Source organism: Leptosomus discolor, chromosome 15, assembly GCF_034619465.1.
Source record: "Leptosomus discolor isolate bLepDis1 chromosome 15, bLepDis1.hap2, whole genome shotgun sequence".
NCBI lineage: Eukaryota > Metazoa > Chordata > Aves > Leptosomiformes > Leptosomidae > Leptosomus > Leptosomus discolor.
In genome coordinates this window covers 16,920,318-16,947,394 of record NC_141405.1, presented here as the reverse complement: position 1 = coordinate 16,947,394, position 27,077 = coordinate 16,920,318, and the positions used below count along the sequence as shown (strand labels likewise).

The 27,077-nt window shown below is 40.8% G+C and overlaps 2 protein-coding genes across 3 annotated transcripts in view; one reads left to right on the top strand and one right to left on the bottom strand.

Annotated features, from left to right (window-relative positions):
• Positions 1–16,202, bottom strand: part of STXBP4 (syntaxin binding protein 4) — a 66,794-nt gene extending 50,592 nt beyond the window's left edge. For both annotated transcript variants that reach the window (XM_086473677.1, XM_086473678.1), the window contains exons 1-11: positions 16,135–16,202; positions 12,609–12,682; positions 12,346–12,441; positions 11,281–11,350; positions 10,332–10,406; positions 8,004–8,089; positions 7,171–7,300; positions 6,470–6,602; positions 4,306–4,412; positions 3,697–3,880; positions 2,486–2,564 (exon numbers count right to left, since the gene is read on the bottom strand). In XM_086473677.1, coding sequence (XP_086329803.1) covers positions 2,486–2,564; positions 3,697–3,880; positions 4,306–4,412; positions 6,470–6,602; positions 7,171–7,300; positions 8,004–8,089; positions 10,332–10,406; positions 11,281–11,350; positions 12,346–12,441; positions 12,609–12,682; positions 16,135–16,202 — 1,102 coding nt within the window. The remainder of the gene's footprint in view (positions 1–2,485; positions 2,565–3,696; positions 3,881–4,305; positions 4,413–6,469; positions 6,603–7,170; positions 7,301–8,003; positions 8,090–10,331; positions 10,407–11,280; positions 11,351–12,345; positions 12,442–12,608; positions 12,683–16,134) is intronic.
• A 6,235-nt stretch (positions 16,203–22,437) lies between these two features.
• On the top strand, positions 22,438–24,803 carry COX11 (cytochrome c oxidase copper chaperone COX11). The gene is made up of 4 exons (XM_086473468.1): positions 22,438–22,803; positions 22,913–23,068; positions 23,840–23,965; positions 24,477–24,803. The coding sequence occupies exons 1-4, from the start codon at positions 22,438–22,440 to the stop codon at positions 24,657–24,659; spliced, it is 831 nt and encodes a 276-aa protein (XP_086329594.1). The 3' UTR covers positions 24,660–24,803.
• Positions 24,804–27,077: the final 2,274 nt, after the last annotated feature.

The following is a 27,077-nucleotide window of genomic DNA, read 5'->3' as shown; positions in this document are numbered from 1 at the left end:
CTCAGAGATACACAGTTACTCTGGAAACAGAAGAGGAAACACACTTGTGAATTCCAAGAAAGACCTTCAAGACACACCCTCAGCATAAGCAACAGCTCCCAAAAGCATATCTAGGGATCTAGAAAACACTGTGGAAAGAGAGGGAATGACCTGTTGCCAACTAAGGGCTGTATGAAGGCAGCTGAGACTGAATTCCAGGAGGCTCCTCAGTACTTTTTTCGTGGGGAGGAACTCTTTTCCAAGAGCTCCCATCCATTAAACCATCCCCTCCTCTCCAGCCCGTATAGTCAGGAATACAAATCTGCATAATTTTAGCCAGTTGCATTAATGACTTATGTGCATTTATTTTCTTTCCAACATATACAAATGATTAAACTGAGGAAAGGAAAAGAAGGTAGCAGGACTAAGCAGTCCACACACAAGATTTCAGAATACTGGCACTTTTTTTTCATGTGTTTTGCTTAGTTTTAATGGAACTTGAGAAGTGCAGTCACAGCTTGGTCATTTCAGCCACGCCTGTGGACACAACACCAGAAGCAGCAACCTTTGGAAGCTTTTGATCACAGACAGCAGGCAAAAGCAGCAGTTCACTATCAATTTCTTAGGATTTCAGGTGTATGTAAATAGAACAAACTCATTGACTTGTGTTTTGCAGAAGAAAACTAAATTCTTGTTTGCATACATCATTTATAAATGTAATTTAGATCTTAATTCATGATTTCATTAATGGACTAGAGAGGTACTGAAACCAAAACCAACATTTGGAAACTAAAGGATCTTGCACTTTGAGACTCTCTCTAAAGGAACAGAAGGAATTGCACAGAATTTTTTTTTCCGTTTCACAGCATATCTGTTTCCAAGCTCAAAGTAATTTACATTCTCTTTATATGCCAAAAGCATAAACCAAAACATCTTGAAAATCTTTAACACTAACACCTCTCACATGCTATATTAAATTCTGAAGGCAGTGGGCTAGAACCTCAGCTGAATTGGCACACTTCCTTTCAACTCAGAATGAAAAAGCCTCGTGTATGACTTTGTGCAAGAATTTCTCAAAATTACACTGATTTTTCTTACAGCGTTTAAAAAAAAATAATCTAAGAGCCTCTTTAATTTTTCAAGGTTATCTTTGAAAAGTTATCCTTAAAAAAAGGGCAGCATGAGAGAAGTTGCCGCTTTGATTAAGGAAGTGCTATTAAATAAGACTAAAAAGAAAAATGACAAGAAACAGCACAAACTGGAGCTGCGAGTATTTCTGCTTTCCACTCCACTACCTACGTTATTCAGATATGTTAAGAAACTGTGGCCTTCTTGGACTCTTTAAGCAACAATGAAGCTCCTGCATCTTGCATTGTATTAACCAGTATAATTATATGTATTATAATAAATATAAATATTAATTTATACTCTAAATATATTCAAAAATAGCCTTTTGTCTCGTTCCTCTGATTTACTTGTGGCATTTTTCATGATAAACGTGGAAAAACTGTGTGATCGTTAAACTCCAGGTGTATTCAAGGCTACAGCCTTTCCAGTTTCAAAAGCTCGCATGCAGTCAGCTCACCCTTCAAGGAAGGAAGCCAGCTGGTCACATTTGGAGGCTGTTTCATTTAAACTAGGACATCCAATATGGGCCATAATAAATGCAGGTACAATTTAAATTACAGCAGCGGAGCAACATCTAGAATGTATGTTTGTCCTTCCTCTTCTCAGTGTATCAGACGTCAAGTTGAGAAGCACGGGTTACACTTACTTACTACTGCCTCAAGAAAAAGAATATCGTTCCAGTCTTCACATAGACTCTCATTATTATGTCAGACTGCTGCACTTTCACTGTTTGTAAATAAAACTCGTATTTGTTTCCCCAAAGGAAGCACAATTGTTCAGTTCAGATTTGGTTCTGATCAAGTTCCACAACCTCTGTTTTTCCTTAGTGTTGTTTTCAAAATACATATTTAGAGACATGCTCAAAGTGACTACAGTCGTTGTTTGGATGTCACGACTCTCAAAGACAAATATACACACATACATTCTATTTGTTATTAACGGAAAAACTGTGAAAGGGGTCTGCATATTATTTCTATGCTTCCAACCTGCTGCCCTGATTTAAAAAATAAAAAGTGCAAGCAGTACACATCCACATAATGTCATCAAATCAAGAAAGCACAGTTTCTATGGCAACCTGATCCCGATCTATACATGAGCCTTTATTATCTGGTTTCTACTAAGTCTATTACCATTACTGCTGTACAGCAAATGTTGTGATCACTCACTTTTGTTTGGTTTCAGCTGTTTGTTAAAGACAATCTAAGTTATATTTGACAAAAGCTACTAAACAATCCATTGATCCCAGTTCTTTATTTAGTTCTACAGAAATACTGCAATATTCCTTTTTTTAAAGATTATTGAGTCTCACTATGTTCTGTTTTCTGTATGACAGTTATTGAAGAAAAAAATGGTGGCAAGGAATTAAATCAGCATTTACCAGTGGCAGACACATCAGTAGGACTGCTGTCTAGAGAAGTAACTGGAGATTGCTCTCCCATCTTTACTCCTGTTTCCATCTACGAAAGAAAATCAAAAGTCATGAAATACCATTTCTAAAGCAGATCACAAGTCAAACTAGAAATACACATGAATGTAAAAGAGAGGGAGAGGAAGGAAGACCAGGGGGAGAAATAGGGCTGGGTAGATCAAAACAACCTTAGGAGAAAATGGAAGGCATGGAGGGGAGGGGTGTGAGAAGGAATGCCATTAAAAACTTGTAAGGGCCTTATCAAAACCTTGGTTCGGTTTTGAGTATCTTCACAGATTAAGATAGCACAGTCTCTCCAGGCAACCTGTTTCAATGTTTATATCTCTACTAGGAAAGAAAAATGGACAAGAATTTTAAGTACCAACGTGAGAACAATTGAGAATCACCTGGTTTGACTTCGTGTTTGATGTGGAACATTTTATTCTTCCTTATTCAAAGAAAATGACTTGTATTTAGTTTTAAAAATGCGATAAACGGAAACTGTTTTTTTAAAAAATTGAAACAATAGAGTAGTTTTTAAATCTTCTTTCTTATGGTCAACATTACCTCTTTACACTAATGGTGAGCTGTATGAATTAAAACAATTGTTGCACAGTCAAAAGGGGGAAAACCCCACATTCTTCTAGGACTCTGATTTTTAAGCAAAAATCTCACCATCATGGAGGAAGCGTAACTTGTGCTATTGTACTGTGCTCACACATATGCAGTCATCAGAGAGTACTTTATCTCTGGAATATATAACTATGTGTATCTAATTCTGAAACTTTACTTCCTAGAGAAACAGCAAGGAGAACTTTGTATCTAAGAACACGGTAAATGCTTATTTTACTTGATTCGTTTTCTTACCACAACTCAACTAATTCCTCTCATTGGTGTGGTTTACTCTACTGTTAAACAACAAGTTTTCTTGATACAGTGTATATGTATATATATATATACACACATACACACACTATATATATATATATATACACATATATACACTACATATATCAAGTCTTGATATACCAAAGAATTAATACTGTGCAGGAAAAAGAGCCCATCATTTTCTTACTAGAATGGAAACGGAATGAAAATAACCCTATACCGAAATTCCAATAAAATTAAGAAAAACAATCATTTGCTTGCTTTACACTAAGAGCAGTAACAAGTATACTCACAGCATTTGGAGCGAGCGTTGAAACAAGCTTCCCGTTAGGAGATGCAAGAGAACTAAGTATTGCAGCCTGTTGCTCTCCATATGCTATGGAAGACGTTAAGAGGCTGGAAGGACGCTGCAGATTTTCTGAATAACTGGGGATATTTTTTTGCCTAATGAAAGCTATCTCCCAAAAATTTTCAAACCTAAAATTAAATTTTAAAAGTTTCAACATGTTGTAGACTATGCTGGTTATAAGATTAGAAGTTACTCTTGCAAAAACTACATTTCCCCACAAAAACTACATTTTCCCAAACACTGTAAGTTATTTTATTCATTATTTTTCTAAAAGGATGTTCTAATTCCCATCATTAAAAAAGGCAAATATTGTGGGTTTGGGTTTTGGTTTGTGTCTTCTTTTGAAAGGAATGAAAGTATCATAATTTTACAGGTCTAAAAAGGTGCATTTGAGTCTTTTTCTATGAAATAATATTGCACTTGAATATTTCAAAAAAATTAATATCCCTTGCATTTCCTCTACGTACACAACAAGACTAATCACAATAATCTGATCATAAATATCATACAATAAACCATTTTGGAAAGTTAGCTGTTTGACAGTAACAGATACCTCATCTTTGTCCGGTTGATTATACTTTTTGCCTCTTCATAGGAGACACCAATCATTGACTCTTTGTTTATGGACACAAGTTGATCTCCTGGCTTCAGTCGTCCATCCTAGCACAACAAATAATAAAAAAAAAACCCCAAACCAAAAAAACCCCCACAAATTTTATATTAATTGCTAATGCTATAGAAAGAACTGTATAATCAGAGAACTTTAACATGCTGCTCTGGATCTGTTAAGACGAGAAATATCAAGAACAGCTATATGTTTTGCCTGACAATCGTCCAGAAATGAACAGCAGATCAAGCGATCCTTCAATGACCACGATAGCAGTCATTACAAAAGCTTCATCACACAGAATGGATCTCAGATTCTGTGTAAAGACTTGGAACCAGATACATATTTCTGTTAAAAACCACAAACAAACCACAGACAGTAATTCTTCCATCAAGGATACCAATCCATCTGACTACAGGAAGCTTCTTTACTAATTAATTCAGCAGTGAGCTGGATTAATTTGTATTTCAAACCCCCATGTTCTTGGCCATACTTGGGACTCTTCAGGCACTTATTAGCCATATTAATCTTAAGAAGAAAACCAGATTAGTCTATTCGGAATTCACCAGTCAAAACCACAACAGAAATAATACTGTCAACTTTGTGCTTCTGCTGAATTCATTGCAAACTTTATACCAACACAGCAACATATCACATCTCTGTCTCAGAGACTGTAAGACAAGACTTTAAACACTCCAGGCTAGATTCTTCACTAAGATAAAGCTTTCTTTACTCACATTTTAAAAGAGGCCTCAACAATTCAACTGAAAATTCATGTAATTCAAAATTACACTTAACATGTCTGTGTTCTGCAGCTCTTAAGAAATTAATCACAGAGTCAATCTGACCATGTGAAACAAACTGTACACAGAAGAAGATACACAGGGAATAAGTAAAATACCGTTTCAAGACCAGTATAATTTTACATACTCAATACCCACATACCATAACTTTAGCTATGTTATTTCAAACCTATGATTGCACTTTACTACATCTTTTGTCACTGAGTGTTTTGGTTTTGATTGAAGAAAAATGTACATCTTTCACGTCGCTTGCAGCCAGCCTATCAAAAGATACCCGTGTCAATGCTGCCCTCGTGTGGCACCGATTTAACACACGCTTGCTACTCGGGTTTCTCAAACGGGATACCCAGCATTGGGAAAGAAACTACCTCTACTATTGCTAATATGAGAACCTACTGCAAATAGCCTCAGTCTATCGACTATGTCTGATAGGCTTCAAATTATACGTTTACAATGAGAAAAATGTTTTAGCAGCCAGAACAAAACAGGAGAAAAAAAGGAATTATTACCATTCATCTATTAAAAGAAGTCCTGGAGAAACATGGCATTTTTTCCTCCCATCTTGACATTTTAGGATTAACCTTAATCTACAAAAATTCAGTCACAAATAGTTATAGACTGTTTTGGCGCAAAACTCATTGCTCGTGAAAAAAACTTGTACACTTTTTCTTGGCAAGAGACAAAACCTGCTTATCTACACATCAAAGTAACCATAACAACTCAGGATGCAAAAGGAGACACTTGGATAAACAGTTTTGTGTACTTGAACCAGACAGTTCTGTTCTTTTTTAAAACTGACAAGCCCTCCTGATTTACATATTGCATTTGTCATAAACAAAAACAGTAATCAGGACTGATTCATACATTTTATTAGTCTGCACTGTGAGACTTTTTTTTTTTTTCACTAATTCACCTACACAGTGCTTTCCAACTGCAAGGACCCATCTAAATTAAGTCTAAGGGAAAAATGTCCAAGACAAAAAAAATGATGCAATCTGCACCTCTGTCCCATCCTTGCTGATTTACCTTGCATCATGCAACCTCTTAAAGAAGTTGACTTACTTTCTCATTGATAAATTGGGGAGTAAGATCCTCATTTACCTCAAACGAACTCATGAATAATTTTAATTACCACGTAACCATGCTATGGTGCAATGAGATAATTCTGTTTAAAGAGAAAGCAAGGAGAAACACAAACACATTTTTTATTTAAAATACAAAATACATAAAACCCACTGAAGTAGCTACTAAATGAAGGCAAAAATACAGGTCACCGAAGCGGGAGGGAGGGGAAAAAAGGTCTTTACCTTATGACAGTCACCACCAGGGATAATTTCTTGAATATATACCAAAGGCCCTTCATTTCTGTTAATTCCTCCTACAATATTCAAACCTAGGCTCGTTCCTTTGCAAACGGAGATTATCTGAAATGCACTATCCCTATGAAGAGAAAGAAAGGTAGAATTACTTCACAGAACTACATACTCAATAAAGACTCAAGTGATAGAGTATCTTTATCTTACTGGTTTCACAAATACGTGTTACAGCAACCAACAGAAATAGCAGACAGTTAATCTCAATGTTCAACCATCACACTGCCTACTTACTACAAACTAAGCACCTTCAGGTGTTACTTTTGGCAATTACAAAGAGACCCAATATTTTTTTTACAAAATAAAAGCTCCTCTCTACTATACGTATGCAAGGCTTACGGGAGGACCTAGGTACACACAAACCAGAAGAATTAATTCATTAGGACACACTAAGATCAAAAGTCAACCTGATTAATCTACTTCTACCATGCAAGCAATAAAGAAATGAGAAAAATAACTTATTAAAACTGAAACTGTGCAGTACCAATGGTATTATAAGTTACAGGATTTAAAAAAAAATAATAATAATAAAAAAAGTTTAACACTTTGTGCTCAACCCCAAGTTTTCCCAACCAGTCAAATACGGCATTTTCTACAGCTCACACAAAGAAGTTACAGTCAGTTTTGGAAATTACTTTGCAAGCTTTGGGGATGGTGCTGGGACAGAATTATTTTTGCTGATGGTGGTGATATTATCCTTCGGATGCAACTGAGGACTCTGTGACCTTGAGGATGACCCAGAAGAAGGGCTGTCTATAGATTTTGCTTCAAGAAAAGCAATAATGAAAAAAAGAAATAAAACACATATTTGAGAAAAAGCACAAAATTTCACTCAAGTAAGTAAATTCAGTAGGATTATTTTCATGTTAGAAAGCAGACAAACTACAAGATATCAGACAACCAAAAGCAAGCTTATGTCTACACAGCTAAGACTGGCAAGCCGCTCAGGGTTCCAGAAATAATTCTTTGAAATACAGGAAGTGAGGATTTTTTTTTCTAACTGAGTGCAAAAAAAAAAAAATCTCAACGGACTTTCCTAAAGAACAATCACTCATGCTGTATAAAGACATCCTAATTAGGCACAATTCCATGAGGATTAGGATTTATGGTATTCTAGCTCAGAATTTTTGCTTAGGACTTTGAAATTTTATGGCATAGTTCATCTACAAATATCAAATATTTTGCACATTATTCATTAATTAAAATTGCTGAAAGTACGTGGTAGTATATTTATTTTAAGAGTTGGGGAAACTGACACGCAAACCCCTCAAGTTACATGTTTAGATTGCAAACTAAACGTTACAAGGCTAAGTAAATGGGTTTTGCCTGGCTTTCAGTCCCTTCCTCCAATATAAACACACACCCCCCCCCCCCCCAAATGAGAAGAGTTTGAAGTACAAGCTTCTACTCCATCGAAGTATGACTACTGTCCTACAGGATTACGTCAGGCTAGGAAGCCATCTCTCACCAGCTGATAGTTGTGTTGGAGAACTCCTTGCAGAGTTGGTGTCACTGTGAGAGCCATACTTATCCATCAGGTCAAGAAATTCTTTCCTGCAGCAATAAAAAGATCCTTTTTGTCAGGCTTTGGCATTAATTTAAATGCACCCTTCGAAACCTGCCACTGCAGTTACCTTTCCTCAGAGAAGGAAGCTCAGCCTCGACTGAGAGAGGAAAGCCCTGCCCAACGTTCAGAAGAGGCAAGAAAAAGACAATGTAATACAGGAGGATAAGGGTGGAATAGCAATAGACTATGAACGCAAGGGACGACTGGTAGAAAAGCTTAATTATGACCTCTCTTTTCTCTGGATTTCAAAACTTTAAAAACTTGTAATTCAAGTCAACTACAGATAAGACGACAGTGGTGTTACCTGGGTGCAGAGCAAGTTATTTATATTAGAAGGAATCAGATAATACACCTATAGCATACTCATATTTTTAAAGAATGCTTTTAGTTCAAGTATACTGAACAAGAACCCAGAAGAGACTGGCAAACAAAAATGTGGTGCCTCAAAATACAGGCTAGAAGAAATATTTATTAATTACTCAAAAATCAGTAAAACAGATGCAAATTTTTCACTTCTATTTAGCTTTCTCAGAAATTTGCAGTCTATTTTATCTGAGGTAGACAACATTATATATTGAATATTGTACGTGCTTGGGGTTTGCTTATCCTTTTCGTCATGAAAACTTTTTTTAAAAAAACCAACATGAAATAAAAGGCAGTTCTTGGTCAGACACACTGTTGAAAAATAGTAATAAAAGATAAAAGCAGAAGTTCTTTGCAGAAACCAATCATATCGTAACAAACTCACGATAAAACATCAAAGACTTACATCCTGTATTACACGCATTCAAGAGAAAACAAAACCCCTTGATTAATCTAACACTGAATGCAGCCTAATCTAAAAAAAAATGTCTACAACCTGAGCTATGATTACCTCAGTGACAACAGATTTCAAAAATAGAAGTAATCGAGAATGATGCAAGCCAGAAACATCAGCAAATGAATATCACAGAATTAGAGAGAACATAAATTAACTGATTGCAGGGAACATAATTCCTGAGTAACTCCAGTGACTGCAGAGGGTTGTTGAAATCTGCTGGATGCATTATTTTTTAAAAAATGACAAAATTTAGTGAACTAATGCCAGACCCAGGGACCACACATAAACACAGTGGACTGTAAATTAAATCAGCTTTTAGCCCAGGAATGTACAGTCACAAGAAACTGATTCACAGGTGTCTGACTGAGGGACTGGATGTAGTGGCAAACTCTGCACAGGCCACTGGGTGTACCACCAGAACGGTAAAAGGACTGATGGATTTTAATTATTCAAGGAGTTTAGAGGAACTAGGTCAGTATGCTTTAGATAAAAGCAGATTAAGAGTGGACCTCGCATATATCTAGGCAGTCTGAAAAAAGGAGAGATTAGAGGCTCCAGAGTGATTTAAATGTCTGTCGAATACAGGAAAAAAAAAAAAAAAAAAAGGAGCAGAAAGCAGCAGCTTAAATCGGACAAAAGGCTAAAGGAATTTAGAGAAAATTCCTTTATGGAGAGATTAGTCTGTAAGTGGAACATCCCAGGAAAGGCAAATAACAGCAGGGAGTGTTGCAATGATTATCAAATATAGTTACATAACAGCCGTTTCCTCCAGAGATTTAAGCCAGAAGGGGATACAGACCTGGATCCCAGCATTTCCAATGAATCTCTGCCAATATTGGTTTATATGCTTAACTTTAAACAGCTTAACTTTTAAAGTAATATTTAACATAAAAGTCCTTATAATGGACGTATTTTGGACTACCTGCTGCAGTGAACAGTTTAACCTACTTATCCAAACTAACTCAAAGCTCATTAAAGACTGAAAAGCAAACTTCTGACAGGAAACAATAACTAAATCTGCCTTTTTTCAGAAGGCAAGACCAGCTTAAATCCTACAGTTTCGTGGTACTGTAGGTCTAATGGATTCCTCATTTTCATTATTTCAGAATGTGAGAAGTATTAAGAAAATTATCACAGCAAACAATTTTAAATGGTATTAGCTGGTAACATAAGATTTCATTCATCTTCATTAAACTGAAATTGGCCTGAGCTTGCTACTTTATTGATGCAAATGGTCTCAGAATGAATTTGTATCAAATACTACACAGAAAAACGTGACGTGTGACGCAATTTTGTGATTAAAAGTAATCTGAAAGAAAAATACATGCAAACCTGCCCACCCAACCTTAGATGTAGCGCTGGCTTTTTATTAGTTTTGAGGTTAAAACAATGCTTTATTTTTCTCTTACTTTGCTTCTTCATCTCTAGCAACCAGCAGAGACATGTGATTAGACGCTGATGCTGTTCGCAAGATGTCAACAGCCCTAGAAGGGGGGAAAAAACAACCAAATAAATGTAACAGTGCTGTCAAGAGGTACACGGGGAGTATCGCTGAAAGAGCAGGAAAATGGACAAATTCTTCATGTAGTTAATCATTCTGACTGCCAGATACAGACAGAAAAGCTTGCAGCAGCATAACCCAAATCAAGCATTGGAGATCTGAGCGAAAGACAGACTGTGGGGAGTCTGCGCTTGGTGGACGGAATGAACTGGGATCGCCCTCTCTTTCCTTTCCCTTTTGTCCCCCTCTCTGCCATCTCTCCTTGGTCCATCCTACTGCCTTCCTGGACGTCCTTCAGGATTAACAGCCTACACCAGAGAAAAACCACTACTCAGGTATGCTTCACTGCTCGGGATTTCCCTCAGCAACATATACCGTAATTTTTCCTTGTATTTTAAATTGACGTCTCCAACGCTAAGCTGCATTGATCTCCGGCGATCCAGCTACAGAAACCATCCAACACGTTCTCCAGATTTTTTGAAACAATTTCTCCTTCATTGTCCCATTACAATGATACTTGTTACCTGCATCATTTACATTCATCGGTATTGAACCAACAGACAATTGTAAAAATATTTTAACAGCTTAATATGTTTTAATGCTGTTTTCACATACATCCTGTAATCTACATCATTAAGAAACGAGCTTATTCTGTCATTATAAAAGCATATAAAGTCTTGTCACTTTTCCACGATAGTTTTGCTGAATTAGATTTGCAGGATAAATTCATCACCAGCTGAACTCCAAGGACCTCAGTGGAGTTGGGCTCTTTCAATCAGATGTCAGTAATGTTCAAAAAGAATCTGCATATAATATCCCAAGCTCTAACAAACGTTTAGCAATCAGTACCAACTCACCTTTCATTGGTTACTCCAATTAAGTTTTCTCCATTGACATCCAAAATTAGGTCTCCAGTGAGCAAACGGCCTTGTAACGAAATCAACAGGAAAATGGTGAACAGTAATAAATACCTCACAGTAATAAAACAGGGCTTCAGGGCTTTTTTCTTTTAACTTTACGTGACCTAACGCAATAAACAACCTTATGACTTTTAGCAGATTAGGTTCTGATCCTAATTAAGCTAGGTTACTATAATAAGGCTAATAACTATCAATCAGTCTTATTAAGCACAGAATAGCCACTGAAAATAAGTGTTAATTAGCTATTTGTATTATTTACACATAGCACAAATATTTGTGGGACTGGAATTTATATTTCACAGTTGTGGAACTAACTTTCAGCTGCATTTTGTTCTAAACGTACGCGTCAGTTACCACCTACAGATACATTCATGTTTTATACATTAATAAAGACATCCAAAATTTTTTTTGGAACGAATTCTATTTTTAACCTTCTGCAAATCTCAAGTTTAAGAACTCTCACTTTTGAAGTAGATTATTTTAAATGATCATTCCGCACAAGACCAGATGGAATCTCAAACAACCCCATATATAGAATATACTTCTGTCCTAGGTCTGTAACTTTATTACTGCAGACTCTACCTAGCATAATTTCTTCTTTCCACACCAAAAATCTTAACTACCACTTAAAAAAAAAAAAAAAATAAAAATTATCAGAACTCATTAAAAACACTAGTTCTATAAAGGAAAGGCCACTCTTACCCCCTATGAATTACAAGAGGTTCGGTATCTCAGCACTTATTTAGCAGTGCTGAAAGCTTGCCAGTTGCGTTCACACCAGCCATACCTCGATCTGAAGACATTTTCAACAACCAAGAGTATTAAAATCTTTTCCCATGAAGGGTCCAAGATTCATTTCTCTATCTTAAGGTAAGCCACAACATCATGAATCCTGACTAAACCATGCTACTTTGAATAGCCTTATCCACAAAGCAAACCAGACTTCTTTGGACAGATTTTTATATGCAGTGTGTTCGTAACAAAAATTTTAAAATTACTTACTATCTACAGCAGCAACCCCTCCAGGTAGAATTCTCTTTATGAAAATCCCATAATCTTCTGCTGTTTGTGCCCGATAACCTCCAATAATTTTAACTCCTGCAAAACAAACAAAAGAAAGAGTTTATTCCACCTACTGTGCTAAATGGATTTACAGTCAAATCCATAAAAGCCAGATAAATTAAACTTCTACTAATGACAGTGTGAACTGCAAAAGCTCACCAGGTGCTTTTCGATTTGGGTTACAGAATGTGCAATCTAATTACCTAGTCCATTTTGACAATCAGAAAAAGAAATGCGGTGAACAGCTCGATTGATTCCATGAGGGCCCATAATAGTCCTAAGGAATAAAATAAAAGCCATTAAATCCCTAATGACAGAAACATATGTAAAGATACGTTACCATAAAGGAAACTACAGTGACCCTGTTTTTAACTCTAATACAAACCAAAACCAGTTCTCTCCACTGACAACCCCGTATTGTTTGATACCTCTGCGCCACCCCTTCCCCCAATGAAAAGTCAATCTCCTCATAACAAGTATAACATGGTAAGATAAAATAAAGTATATGCAGTTTATTTCCTTTTCCCCAAAAGCATTTCAGGCCGAATTGTGAATCCCACTTTGTTTATAATAAGAAGGTTATGACTAAATAGAAACAAAATCCCACAACCTGGTCCAGTGCAGCATTTAGGCAAGAAAAACACATCATAACATCTTAGGTCAGGTAGTGAATATTAAAATAAAACCACAGCTAAGATACTGTATACAAAAATATTTATTAAGAGATATAACATATAATTGTGTGGTTATTTATGAACGTAGACTTCTCCCTAACATCTCTTGTTTCTTCACTCAACACTTTTCTTTCTGTTTTAAAAAACACTTCTTTCCAAACTCTATTGCTTGCTCCCCTGTGCACCCTCCCATACCAAGACAAAATACCAGGATAGCACTACAGCACTTGAAATTGTCTAAAGGCAGATGAATATTTTGGGAGGCAGTTGACAATGCTAAAGAATTAAGGAAGAATACCAAGTAAAATTAAGAGTTTTGAAACCTAAATTTACAGTTCCATTGGAAACATGACCGGCTTACTGCTCTCAGAATGCAAACTGGTAACAATCCTTATAAATCCATTGCCCTTTACCATTTATTTTTATTTAGATGAATTATTACAAAAATTTTCAAGTTGTATCATAGCTCCTTTGTCCTCCCACTGTACCATTTTTGGAGAAGGCTCACCAGATCCCTTCTAGAAAAAGGCAGAAGCACCACGTAGGTTTCTCTGATTTGACCTACATATTGTTCTATATTAGACAGTGAGTTGCATTTTCTAGAGCATGATGTTAAAATGAAATGGAACAACTAGAATTCATTAGCAGGGGGGGGAAAAGAAGATCAAAGTGGAGGACACAGTGACCCAAATCCTCCCACGCAACCAAATCCTGCACGCAGCCTGAACTCCATGCCTGAAACAGAGTATTTCTGCAAACACCAGAGTACATCATTCAAAGGTGCCGTGCCAGAGGGACGAGAGAAATCCAGAAGGTCCAAACGGTCCTAAACTGTAGCACCAGGCAAGAGATCCAGCTTCTAAAGAACAGCCACAATTCTTTTGGTTTTGTGTAAGAAAACTGGACGTGTTTTTCATCAAGGGATACGCGCTTGCGCTGAAAAGCAACGCTTTATTCCACAACCTCAAATTCCCAACTATTCGCAAAACTAACCTGTGTTTTAGAAAGGCTGGCCGTAAGAACAGACCTAATGATTCATCTTCAGAAACAAACAGGAAGCCTGTGCTTCAAACATTGTATAGTTTTCCCTGTAACACTTCTTGAGGTATTTTGTTTCACAGGCTAAAAAGAAACGATGAAACCTTGTCAGTGTATTTGGCCACCAACAAGACTGCGTGTGCCCTTGCTACTACCCGACCGAGCGTAAGGCGCACTCTGTAAGGCCAAAAGGGAACTGAACTGCTTTTACGCAACCAGAGTCTAAAAGGAAGAATAAATCCTTAAGTCTGCTTTTTCTCTAACAAATCTTTGTGATAAACTACTCCTACACTACAACAGCAGAGTCGTTTGCATTACCACCTAGTACTGTCACTTCAGTTACGTCACGAATTTAAATGGTTTTGAAAGACAACATACTAGTCACATTCTTTACAGGTCAGTCCTGATTTGCATCTATCTTTGAAAACCTGAACAAGGTACGCTGATCTTTAAAATAAGGAGACAATCATTGTATTTTTTTCTGTCTTCCCTTTTGCCACCACTGTTGTTTCTTGCCCAGCCATGCTCTCAGCAGTTTTCACATAGCAGTTGTTTATTAAAATAAAAGAGCAAGAACAAGTGTTACTTCAGCCTCACACAGAAGTTTACTTTTGTCAAGTCTGAAAAGATCAAATCTCAGACTTGAAGGCAAAAGTTCAGAGTTCACCAGAAATCGCAGAACCTATTTTTACACTACCATATAAAATGATCATGAAATACGATCAAATCTAGGCACAGAACACTTAACAGGATCTACATTTCTAGAAGTAACAGGCAATACTTTCAAAAGAGAGATCCCAACTCACACGAAATGGATTCTGACAAAGAGGATACAGAGAATATTCAAACTAACAATTCACAACGGAGAGGAACTGGGTATCTCTGAAACAGTGAAAGTGTCATGATGTTGCACCAACAACGAGACAGAACTGAGACTTTGAACAGACACCTTTACAACACATTCAGTTGGGCTTACGCTCTAAAGACTAAATCCCTCCAACACATGCCGTTTAAAGTTACTTTATCACATAAAAGCAAAGACAAGGATCTTCAAATGCCCCAGATTTGCTTAGTCTATCACATCTTGCTGACTTTCAGCGTTAGTTTTTCTCCCATAGAACTTCGAGATGGATCTTCAAGTCAAGCTACTTGTCATAGTTCTAATAAAATAAACAGGGCTTTAACAGTTTCACTATAAAAGACTTGGACTTAGCACCCATCCAACATTTATTTCATATTAGCATTCTTTAATATTCATGAAATATTAGAACACTTCCTCCAAAAATATTAGAAATATGCTCCACAGTATAAATAAGGAAACAGGCTTCTAAATCAATTGGCAGTAGTAACAAAAAATAATTTCAATGTTTTTTGTAGAAAAAGATGCAAATTAAATAACCAGACGTCACTGCTCATTCTTTGAGAAGTCATACAAAAATACTGGTAGGCAAGCTTTTACCGTACAGAGAAGAAAAGATGTGAGGCAATAGATGAAATAAAGAAGCAAGACTCTACCAAATGTACACTACAGCTTTGTCACACCAAAAAAGTACTAAACTCGACACTCCAACTCAAGTCCTGGAATGCTAAGAGACTGAGTGCGTTTAATTTTGTATAAATGTTCTAGTAAAGGCAATCAAAATGAAAATTTTCACACTTTTTTTTTCTATTACTTTTTAGCAGCTTACACAAGGAAGTTCAACAGCTTTATGGTTTATATCTTCCAGAGATTTATCAGAACATACAGCTGCGGATATTCTTCTGATCTGTATTCCGGAGAAAATATTAGTCAGTTATGTGCACAAACAAAACATTTATCTAGGTTCATCAACGGAAGAATAATAGCCTTCCCCCACAAAACAGACATTACCTGACACTTAAACAACAACCTAAATTATAAACTCTGGCTGCTTGCGAAAAGAAGCTGAAAATGTCTTCAGCTTTTAAATTATCTTTACTGTACTTTTCCCAATTACAGACTAGAAAAATGCCATCAGAATCTAATAGTTAAGCATACCAGTATAAGAGAGAAAGACCATCAAAACGCTCTGGTTCATCTTCATCTCCTGGTGAGAGTAAGGACATTCTTCAGCACAGCAGCAAAGCAAATGGCAAAGCGACCAAAACACACTGGAGGTTTCCAGTTCAGCCAGATAAAGGTTACGTGCAGGACAACTTCTGCCACTAACTAAAAAACCCCACAAACCAGACAGAGCTCGAAACGAGTGTCCCTGCCTACTTAATCTCCTCTGAAACCCTCTGCGTCACATGGACTAATTCACCTATCAAGGTAGCGGTTACTTTTTCTCCATTTCACATGGCAATTTACAGCAACTTCAGTGTCTGACCAACACAAAGGAGAAAGATTACTTGCATTTACTACAGCTGTGATTGTGCAATCGACATCTAGCAGCCGAAGGCAAGCGAAATATTTAAAACAAAATAAACTTATTTTGTCATGTTCTACCAATAACGTACTTACATGCTCCCTCCAAACAAGGTCAAAAGCAGTAACTCGTGACCTTTCTAAACCAATCTCCCCAGCAGACTTATGTACATCCACACACAAAAGGGAAAGCCAACAAAGCAGACAGACTGGATGAAACAAACGCCATCATGCTTTTACTTCACATTCTCAGTCACGGTACTGACCCACATCACGCTTTAACTTGGGTTTTGGTCTTTCAAGACACAACAGTCAGAAGTTAACGCAGAACTTGGGTTACATATTTTCTCTAGAAACGGAAGATGACACATCTGTTCTTTGGTGAGGGGAAATAAAAATGGTGAATTTCTGTCATTACACTGAGAATAATCTAGTCGAAAAAGTAAAAAAATATATCACTGTTCCCAGACAGAAGACTCTCTTCTGATACAAGGCTTGGTCTTGCAAAGATACGTGTGTTTTCGCAAATTCTGACTTCAGTTTGGTTAACTACTATTTTCTTCCAGGCTTGCATCAGAAGACACACTCCTATTACTCCTCCTCTTTCTAAAAGATAATAAAAGGATCGCAGCTTAAAACGAAACCCAAATATTCTGTGTTCACTGAGGGCTTTGTTTAATTAGAGGTGAATCCTCTCTAGCAGGAAGTAACCCTGTGACGAGACAGCATCTGTCAGCGTCTGGAGCTGCGCAGGAGGACAGCTTGGCTCTGCCAGGAATGCCCAGGCTTATCTCTGGCACCTTTTTTTTAATTTAAAGTTGTAGTGGCAGTGGTTCCATTAGCCCATGATTGTTCCGGGGAAAGGATCGTTCTGCTTACAGGCAGCGTGCTCTGCAGTGTTCAGATGCACAGAGGTCGGTCCCGAGAGCCTGCAGCCTGCCCACGAGAGGGGCAGCAGGGTAAAGTGACCCACCACAGATTAAGGAGCCGATCAGTGATGGACGTGGGACCATAAAGCAGCCTCCCCAGCTCCCGAAATGTGAAGAGCCCCACTGGCCTTGTTTGGATTGCTCACATCCACTCAGCGATGAATAACCTGGCCCTTTGCAGCCCTTTCTCAACCAGCTTAACTCTGCTGGTGTTACTGGTGTCGCAGTGCGACGGAAGAAGAGCCATTGATACTTTAAGCATCACATCAGTTCGGTTTGTGCTGGGCAAGGTTACCCATGGAACACCAACAGCCCTTCTCCAATAAAACTGTCCTGTTCTTAACGCCAGTGGAATTCCACGTCTGGTACCAGTATCGGGAACATTTGTCAAAACAAGGCACTAAGCCAATAACAGCTGGTTTCCAGTGTCATGTTTTCTGCAATAGAAACAAGCCCCCCCAGCTCCAAGTACGGCTCAAGGCTATGTGCTTCCCTTATTAACAAGGAAAACAATTATTCTTATTAAAGCAGGTGTGACAAACCTCCGAACAGTTTAAGCAGCTATAAAGCAGTGTTAAGCTTAGTGCCCCACCTCTTTTGTATGTTATTATCAGTAACACACTGCTTGTTCAGTTGCTCCTCCCTCCCTTCTTCAAAGTAAACCATGCCCTTCAGCTTCCTGAACTCACCCCCTAAGCTTCTGTCCCTTTTTACCTTAAAACTGTGCTGCTGTGCTGGTTTTAATGTTTTTAAAGGATTCACACAGAAAAATGGTATTACTGCTTCTCTTGCAAGTTCTCTGCCTTTCAAGAACATACTCAGGGGAACAGAAATTATTTTTTACTTCCAGAAAGATCTAGGAATACTGCACAACATAAACCTCCACAAAGTCTAGTACCAGTTAGTAAGACTGAATTTTCAAGAGACATCATTTGTTATTTTATGCAGCAAACAAACTAAGATTCTTTTTCAAACAGCTTATTCAAACAGAATAGTAAACTATTCTGTTCTGGCAACAGTATTAATTATGACTCACCTTTCCCAAAGGGAGTTTTGTAATGCTTTAGCAACTGAGCTGGATTACAGGATAATTTAGCAGATGACAAAAAGATTTGCAGAATCTACGGAAGCACGATTCACAAGATCTTTTTGTTATAAATAAAACAAAGACTTTTTCAAAAAAATCCTACACATGTCAATTATGCAACTATAGCCTTTTGGGTTCACTAACCCTAAAAGGTAAGAATTCAGTATGATGCTAAGGACCACAGCCGAGAGAATACTGTCCCATAGAGCGTGAACAAACACACACTCCTGATCTATCCAAACCCACTAATTATTCAAAATGCACTTTGCTGATTAGGTCATGAAGATTAAAAGAAAACGTATGCCATTACACAGCAACTGTTAAACATGAAAAAAAGCCTGAGCGACACTGTAATTGTGGAGAAGCATGAATGGTTTGAGGCTAACCCCTTGTGCAGAGAAGAAAGGTATCATTTAAAGCTCAGGTAAACCTCAATTAACATATAACCAAGTACATTCTTGAAGCATTGTGCATTGGTACTGTCTCACAGAAAAAAAGTTAAATAAGTAAGTACAGAAAATTATAGTCTTCCATCATCACATAGCTGAAGTGCAGTTATATGCACCTTTCATGTTCAGCTCTTAGGAGAAAAATTGCCTCTGGAATACAGTGATCCAGTAACTACGCATCTGATACACCCTCCACAGGGAGCCAGCACGCCACAGCTGTCCTAAAGATGTAGCTTGGCCTTACACACCCTTATTTCTGTTGGACAAGCAGTTTGCTTCTTCAGATTCCAGGAAAAAGCAAGTTAATTTTTTTAATGTTTTGTGGATTTTTTTTTTTTTTTTTTAACTAAGTTATTTATGAGGTGGCATAATTCAAAATCTCTACTAAATTGTTTGACAGTACTTTTGAATACTATTTGCTGGGCTCTGTTGCACAAGCACAGCAAACATGCTAGTCCAGCAAGAGCTGTCTGTGCCTGTTTTCCATCGGGGTTTTGTTGATAGCATTGGCATTTGCCGTTTGGGAAGGGTCTGGAGTCCCGATTTTCAGTCACGACTGAATCCATGTTTGCCATTCAGACTCTGATCCAACTTGAAGTGCACAACGTCACGGTTTATAGAATGGTTATAACTACCATTAGACATGCCATGGCTCTGCTAAAAGCCAAGGTGGTTCCAAAGCACCACACACAAAACATTCAAGGCATCCAGACGCAGTGTTCTGAAAAAGTAATGCTCTGTAACACGTCAGCTCCAGAGAGCGTCTTATGTTACTGCAGGTGCCCTCCACGTGGAAGGAAGGAATTTGCTACATAGCTTTTGTCTTCACTACACATTGAGGAATTTCTACGTGGGGTTTTGTCTCTACAGAACCAGTCCCAACCAAGTGCTGATTAACTTATTGAGAGCTATTTCTTCCCTTTATGCGTAAATTGACTGGTGGTACTAGCTTTTCTAAGATGTTGCTTCAGACTGTTTCAATATCAAAGTTATAAATAAGTCTTCATCAAAACAAGATCCTACTAATGGACTTGCAAGAATTTTCAGTTTACTATCCAGGAATTGGTGTATTCCTGTGCGCGGGGGAAAAAAAGTACTTACTTTTTCTCTGTATTTGTTAGGGGATCGGCAGTGGACATCTTCTTAGGCGCACTATTTTAATAAAGGTTCAGAATGAAGAATTCTGACACATGAAGCACTGGCTCGTAACCAGGATAATACTTGCTGTAAAAAAAGGAGAAACCACTGTTTGCAATTTACATGTCTGTGTTTATTTTCAGACACTGACAACCACTCTTACTACCAACTAGCTTTCATGAAAACTTTCATGATAAAACAGAACCCTCCATTGCTGAAAACAAGCAAGTAGTTAACAACCCAGGCTTTGCTGTGTATCGTACCAAAACATCTGATATCCTCATTTCCTCAGAATTTATGAGGTAGGAATTACAGTAAATCAGAATGCCCTGTGGTTAAAATCTTCTAAAAAATGAAGTAACTGAGATTACAACTCCAAGATAAAGTAACTGCTAGAAGGCAAAAACAATCTCCTTGTTTGCCAGAGAAGGTTACTTGGGAGCGAATGTTGTTTTGAACATGATAAAGTGTTTTGTGTGCCTCGTTTTCTCACATTTTTCTAACTGGCTAGTATTCAGTGCCTAGAGAATTCTCACGTGAAGTTATGTAAGACATAGGCCAAAACGCACACAAAATGGGGTTGTGTACCACTAACATAGCAAAAAACCCAGTAATTCACACTGTATTTTTATTTGCATATATAATAGGCCAACAAGAAATAAAATCCTAAATGAACGGAGGTACAATAAATTGAAAAATTATTGTGAAAGCACTAATGCAAAAACATCCGTTTGTATCAGTAGCAAATCTTCTTGACCTCATGAGCTGTACGGCTAAACGCTCACATGGCCGGGAACCAGAACAGGTATTACTCCTAAGGCACCGTACAAGGCGGGCAAGGAACTCTCCGAACAACGCACAGGCAAAAGATGGCCACGGGTGCTCGTGGCACCAGGGACACGCTACACACCTAGGCTAATATAAAGCAGGGTCCCCACAAAAACACACTGACCGATTCCTGCAGGTCTGTATTTCTGCATGAAAAAAAAAAAAGTTAAAATTCACTTTGGAATACCACCAATTTTCCTGCTGTAAATGTTTTCAGATCTCTCACTTAAGGATCAAAAAACCGCCACGTAAATACAGAGGAAAACATCACAATATTGCTTCGCTCCGGGCTTTATCGTTCTCTTACTCAACACATCTAAACGGAAAATGAAGCAGCATCAGGAGCTGCCAAAGCCAGTGGGGATTCACATTACAGGAACCAGCCCAGGAGCAGAAAAGCAGCGCTCCAGCGCATCCCCTTCAAGCCCTGGTACAGCCAAGGCTGCTGCAGTGCAGGGGGCCCGTCCCGAGAAGAAAGATCAGCTCGTGAATTCGCCTGACCTTGCCCGTCCCGAGGTGACAAACAGCGCCCGGTCACTCTGCAGCGCGCCAGTATTTGTGCCTCAACAAAACCAAGTCAGCACACGGAGAGAGGAAACTCAACACGAAACAAAGCACCGCTGGGGAAAAAAAAAAAAAAAAAAAAAAAAAGTAACGACGGGTGTCGGTGTCCACTAGGCAGGGAGACAAAGGGATGAAGGCTCCCTCTCCGTGAAAACACCCTCGCACCAGGCAGCGGACGGCACCGGGTGCTGCCTACAGACGCGCAGCGCTCAGGGGAGCCGCCCCGGGCACAAAGGCCACTTTGAAGCCCCTGGTCGTGCGCTCACAGCCCCGGAGGAACCGGCCGGGAAGGTCCCGGGCCCCCCACCCCCGTCCTGCTGCGCGGCGGCGCCCTCCTCGCCCGCATTAACCCCGCTCGGGTGCTTAGCGAGGATTATCACCCCCTCTCGCCGTGCTTCGCTCGGTTAACCCGCTTCGGGCGGCCTTTTCGCTGGCCCCGCTGCCGTCCAGCGCCAAGCCGCGCCGGCACCGCTCGGACAAAGCCCGTTCGGCGCGGGGCGGTGCGGGGCCCGCTGCAGAGCCCGGCGGGGGCGAAAACCCGCCGACCTCAAGGGCTGCGACAGTTACCTCGCTACCGCCCGAGCGGCCTCGCTGGGGAGGGAAGAGACAACCGGCGGGGTCTGGCGGGAAACGCCCCCCCCCCACTCGCCCGCGCCTCAGCGCCGCTCTGAGGGGTCAACGACGGCCGACCCCCGCCCCCCCCCCGGCAGCGCGCCCTCCCCTCAGCGGTGCGAGGGCGGCCCGCCCCCGCCGCGCAAGCCCCCGCCCCTTCTCGGGGAGGCGGCGCCGGGCGCGCGGCCGCCCCTCCGGTCGCCGCAGGGGGCACCGGCGAGGCGGGACCGGGGGGGGGGGGGGGGGGGGGGAAGGCGGGGCGCCGCCAGCGCGCACTCGCCCCGCCGCGTCTCGCGAGAAGAGCTGCGCCCGCAGCCGCGCGCGCGGCATGGGGCTGTGCGGGCGGGGCTGGGCGCGCTGCGGGGGCCTGCGGCTGCCCGCGGGGCCGGGCCCCCTCTGGGACCTGGCGCTGGGCCGGGCCGTGCCCCGGCCGGGCCGTGCCGGCGGGTGGGCGCCCCCACGGCCGGAGGGGGAGGTTCGGTACGGCCTTTGGGCGGCGGCGGCGGCGGCGGACGGGCGGGCGGCGATCCCGCGGGGGACCCGCGGGCTGCGCAGCTCCAACCCCTTCACCCGCAGGCAGGAGGAGGAATGGCGGCGCCGGAACCGGTCGGCGCTGGCCTACATCGCCGCCGCCGCCGTGGGCATGGTGGGCATGTCCTACGCGGCCGTGCCGCTCTACCGCCTCTACTGCCAGGTACCCGGGAGCCCCGCGGTGCCGCTGCCGGCTCCTTCCCGCCCGCGAAGGCCGGCGGAGGCGCGGGAGGAGGCCGGCGCGGCCGTTCACTGCCTTTCCCTCCTGCCAGGCCACGGGGCTGGGCGGCACCACGGGCCAAGGCCGCGGCTCGGAGCAGATCGAGAGCATGGAGCCGGTGAGGGACCGCGTCATCAGGGTCACCTTCAACGCGGACGTGCACTCCAGCATCCAGTGGAACTTCGCACCCCAGCAGAAGGAAATCTACGTGAGTGGCTGCGTTTTCACCCTCACCGGGCACCTTTCGCCTGGGCCGCCGGTGTCCCCGCGGGGCCGGCCCTGCTCAGGGTGCCGCCGCGGCACGGCCGCTCCGGGGCTTCACGGCGGGTACCGGCTGTAAGGCGGGGCTGGTGCCTCCCCTGCCCCGAGGTGCGTTGCCTCTGGTGGAATTCCAGGCCTCGTAACCAGTATCGGGAAGTTGCGGAGCTGCTCCTCTGCCATCCCATCCGGCTACCAGAACATTGCTATCAAAAATATACTTGTATACACCAGACTTTCCCCCTTGTACTTTCTCTTCTTGCCCCTATTGCTGTAGGGCTGTTGCTATTTTTTATTTAAAAATGATCATTTTAATCTAACTTTACTAAGAACTAATTTTAAACAGTAAAAACTGTACAAAAGGAGTCATGCTGCATTAATTGGTTGCCAAGTCCAGCACTGAAAGAATGATAACCTCACAAATTAAATGTACACCATACATAAACCTGCATATTAAAAAAGCTCTCTGTGCTGCTAAGCTGAGAATGAGTCTCGGTGGCAAACTGGTTAAGGTTAAAAAGGCACGCATCAAACATTACCGATTCTTTTAATTTTGACTGAGGGTGAACTGTGTAAGCAAAATACGTGTGAAGTGGTGAAGTAACCAACTTGAAACAGCAAAGAGAAAACTTAACTAAATCTAGCTAAAGTCTGAAGAACGCTGATGAAGGGGTGGAGGGCTGCAGCGGATTAAAAGTCACTGTGCAATCACTTCATACAGGTGGTACCAGGAGAGACCGCGCTGGCATTTTATAAAGCAAAAAATCCTACGGACAAACCAGTAATTGGAATCTCTACCTACAACGTAATACCCTTTGAAGCAGGACAGTATTTCAATAAAATACAAGTAAGTGTGAACAAAGCAAAGATTACATTTTCCTTTACAGGAATGAGAATCATTATCTATTAATTAACTTTTTCTCATTTTAATCCTGGGGACCGTTCTTTGCATGCTAACGTTCTAAGAAGGTATCTTGATTTTTTCAAATGTCAGTACATCAGTTCATTCAGCCTCACTCTGCTCGTAACAAGCTGCAGTACAGGTCAGAGTAGGGTGGCTCCCAAACAGATGATACTTAGTACCGCGGACACCGAGGGCAGGTGGTGGCAAGGCCAGCTCGCCTGCCCAATTTGCACATTTGGACACTTCATTAAAAGCTAATTTTTTTCCTGTAACATAAGAGGAACAGAATTACGGGCCGTGGCTCCTATGGTTGATTCTTCCCAGGATTTTAGGGATGTACAGGGCATGAGAGTTGATTTTAAGAGATGAAGCTTTCTCTCTTGTGGGCAGAGATAAAGTGTTCACCATAGCTATTGATGTCCTAATTTTTTTTTTTTTTTCCTCCCCCCTGCAGTGTTTTTGTTTCGAAGAACAGCGGCTAAACCCTCAAGAGGAGGTGGACATGCCTGTCTTTTTCTACATTGATCCAGAATTTGTAGAGGACCCTAAAATGGCTAAAGTTGATTTGATCACCCTTTCTTACACATTTTTTGAAGCAAAGGAAGGACAGAAGTTACCGCTTCCTGGGTATCAGTAACAAGCAATCTCTACACAATTTGACTTCTGCTACCTGACTACCAGTTTTGAAACCATTTTCCAACAGAAAGACAAACTGTAGGAGTACTGTGCAATATGAAATTATATCATTAAACCACCGTGGGCACATGCTGCTGTTATGAAAGGATGTATTGCTATTTTTTTTATAAAAAAAACCTTCTGTAGTTCAAGTATTATTTCTTAGGGATAGTATTTCTTCATCAGACAATAGAAGGGAACACACTGTTCCTGCAAGAAAGAGGGTTTTCTCAAGCCATCTTTTTGTAAGATGATACGTGTTACCTGAATACCGAGAGGCAAATTTTTAAACCCAAGTGTAAATCGAGATCTTCATTTAAATACAGAGGAACACATCAGTTTAATAAGCATCTAGAATTGCATTGCTGGCTCTGAAGAATAACTTCCATGTAAGTTACTTCATAAAAAGGTAAAACCAAGTAATCAGTTCATAACATCTGAAAACTAAACAAAGACTGTATTGCTTTGTAACCCTCCTGTGGCACAGGAGGGGGGGATGATTCAGAAGATGATGCACCCTCTCAAGTTATTACTGAATCAGTAGTTCATTTGGTAAGAGCAGACTGCTCTGAGCTGTTATTTGTGTGAGGAACAGTAATTTAAATGTAAGCAGATCAAATCTGTGGCGTAGCTTCCATTTAGAAATACCATCTTCAAGTTTCAAATGTGTTCAACTCATTTAAAGTTTTATCTCTGCTGCTAATGACTGACCTTTCACTCTGCAGAGGGCTGTGCACGGGGCACCTCTACGGAGACAAGCTCAGCTCTGCAGGAAATGCTTTGCAGGGGAAGGCAGTACATAAACAACTGCCGTCAATTGCAGGGGAAAGTAATAGCATGGGAGTCTCCTCAGACCCAAGGTAATCAGCCCCAGTCAGGGGTTAACTCCAACGAAGCCTGCCCAGGATGTCTGGAGGTACTCCTGGGTACTCTGTTTACCGTGGAAAACGTAAGCCTAGATTTGTGTAACTTGGTCATTATCTGTGGGGTTGGGGTCACGCCACCTAAACTTGCTCTGCAGCTCCCACTGCAAAGCTACGATCAAGTGCCCTACTCGCCTTCAGACAGGAACTGATCTCGGCCCAGTATCTCATCTGCTAGGCCAGTTCTTCCTGCCCCTTTCAGCAGATGAGATGAACAAAGACAGACTAATGCTGGTTTGTTTGGACTCTAAGGAGGGAAGGGGTGTATCAGAAACAACTTGCAGTTACTTTAGTCTCAATTAGGCTTGCATACAAGGATTTTAAAAAGTGCTTTTTTGAAAAGAAATGGATGCTACGTTTAAAATGCATTACTGTGCCAATTACATGTGTTGTTAAAATGGATTCTGAATGACATGTCAGGTCTTCACTGTGTATTTATTAAAGTTTTAAAACTTTTAATTCTTTCATCTGTAACATTTTATCCAGCAGAACATGTGGGGCCAACACAAGTGAAACATCTGTATGAAGGCAGCAGCAAGCTTAAGCTAGAATTGTAGTGATGCTGCAGGAAAAAAAACAAATAAAAATCAAGACAGCTCTTTGAATCCAGGCTAGAAGAAAATTTCTTACCTCAGTTGTCTTTAGTCCATTGTCTTTTTGAAAGTTGAACTGATTATGGGAGTTTTCCACACATTGCTTTATTCCAGCCACGTGCTTCAAAAAAGGATCCTGGCAAGTGCCAGTTTCATCCAAACGTGGGTTTTCCCCACCGAGTTTGAAAGCCCAAGTTTGCACAGATACGGAGCGCAGTCCCACTACACAACAAGCTCTCTGACCTCAGTAATTAGCCACTTCCCTTTCATCTCTGACCATTTTGCTTCTTTAAATAGGTAGAAGTTCAGTCAGACATCATCCGTCATGGATCACAGCCTGTTGTCATTGGTTACACTTCATGTGCCAGGGTTCTACCAGTCCAACCGCAGGGAGAAATCGATCCACCTCAAATCCTGTGTTCAGCAGTTTCCTCAGGCTGCTGTGCGGGCCATTGCAAAGAATACAAGAACAGTAACAAAGCAGCCGACCTTCCCCCCTCTCTCACCAAGCCCCTGAACTTCGGGGCTGTGTTTTTGCAGCAGAGGGGTGTTCCAGCGGTCCTGCCGCGGACCGCACAGCTGCTGCCCACGTGCTGAGCGCCGCGGGCTCACAGCACAATGCCTCCGGTACTGCCTACGTTTGGTGTGTCACGGAGTACGTCATCCAGTAAAAACTCAGAAGTGATGGGGGTTAGCTCCTCAGTAAGGATTTGCTTTTATTTGGAATTTTATGCTACAAAAGTCACAAAACCAACTGGGAACTTCTTACCGCTTAAACAGTTAACATAATGAACATTTAAAATGCAGTATTCACAAAAAATTAGCTTATCAGCTAGGAACATGAACTAAGTTCTCAAATTTTAT

Bases quoted from the DNA above. Each gene is read 5' to 3' on its own strand.
- COX11 (XM_086473468.1), top strand. From the start codon at position 22,438: ATGGGGCTGTGCGGGCGGGGCTGGGCGCGCTGCGGGGGCCTGCGGCTG. The intron at 23,069-23,839 runs GTGAGTGGCTGC...CACTTCATACAG, and splicing joins CCCAGCAGAAGGAAATCTAC to GTGGTACCAGGAGAGACCGC. The intron at 23,966-24,476 runs GTAAGTGTGAAC...TCCCCCCTGCAG, and splicing joins AGTATTTCAATAAAATACAA to TGTTTTTGTTTCGAAGAACA.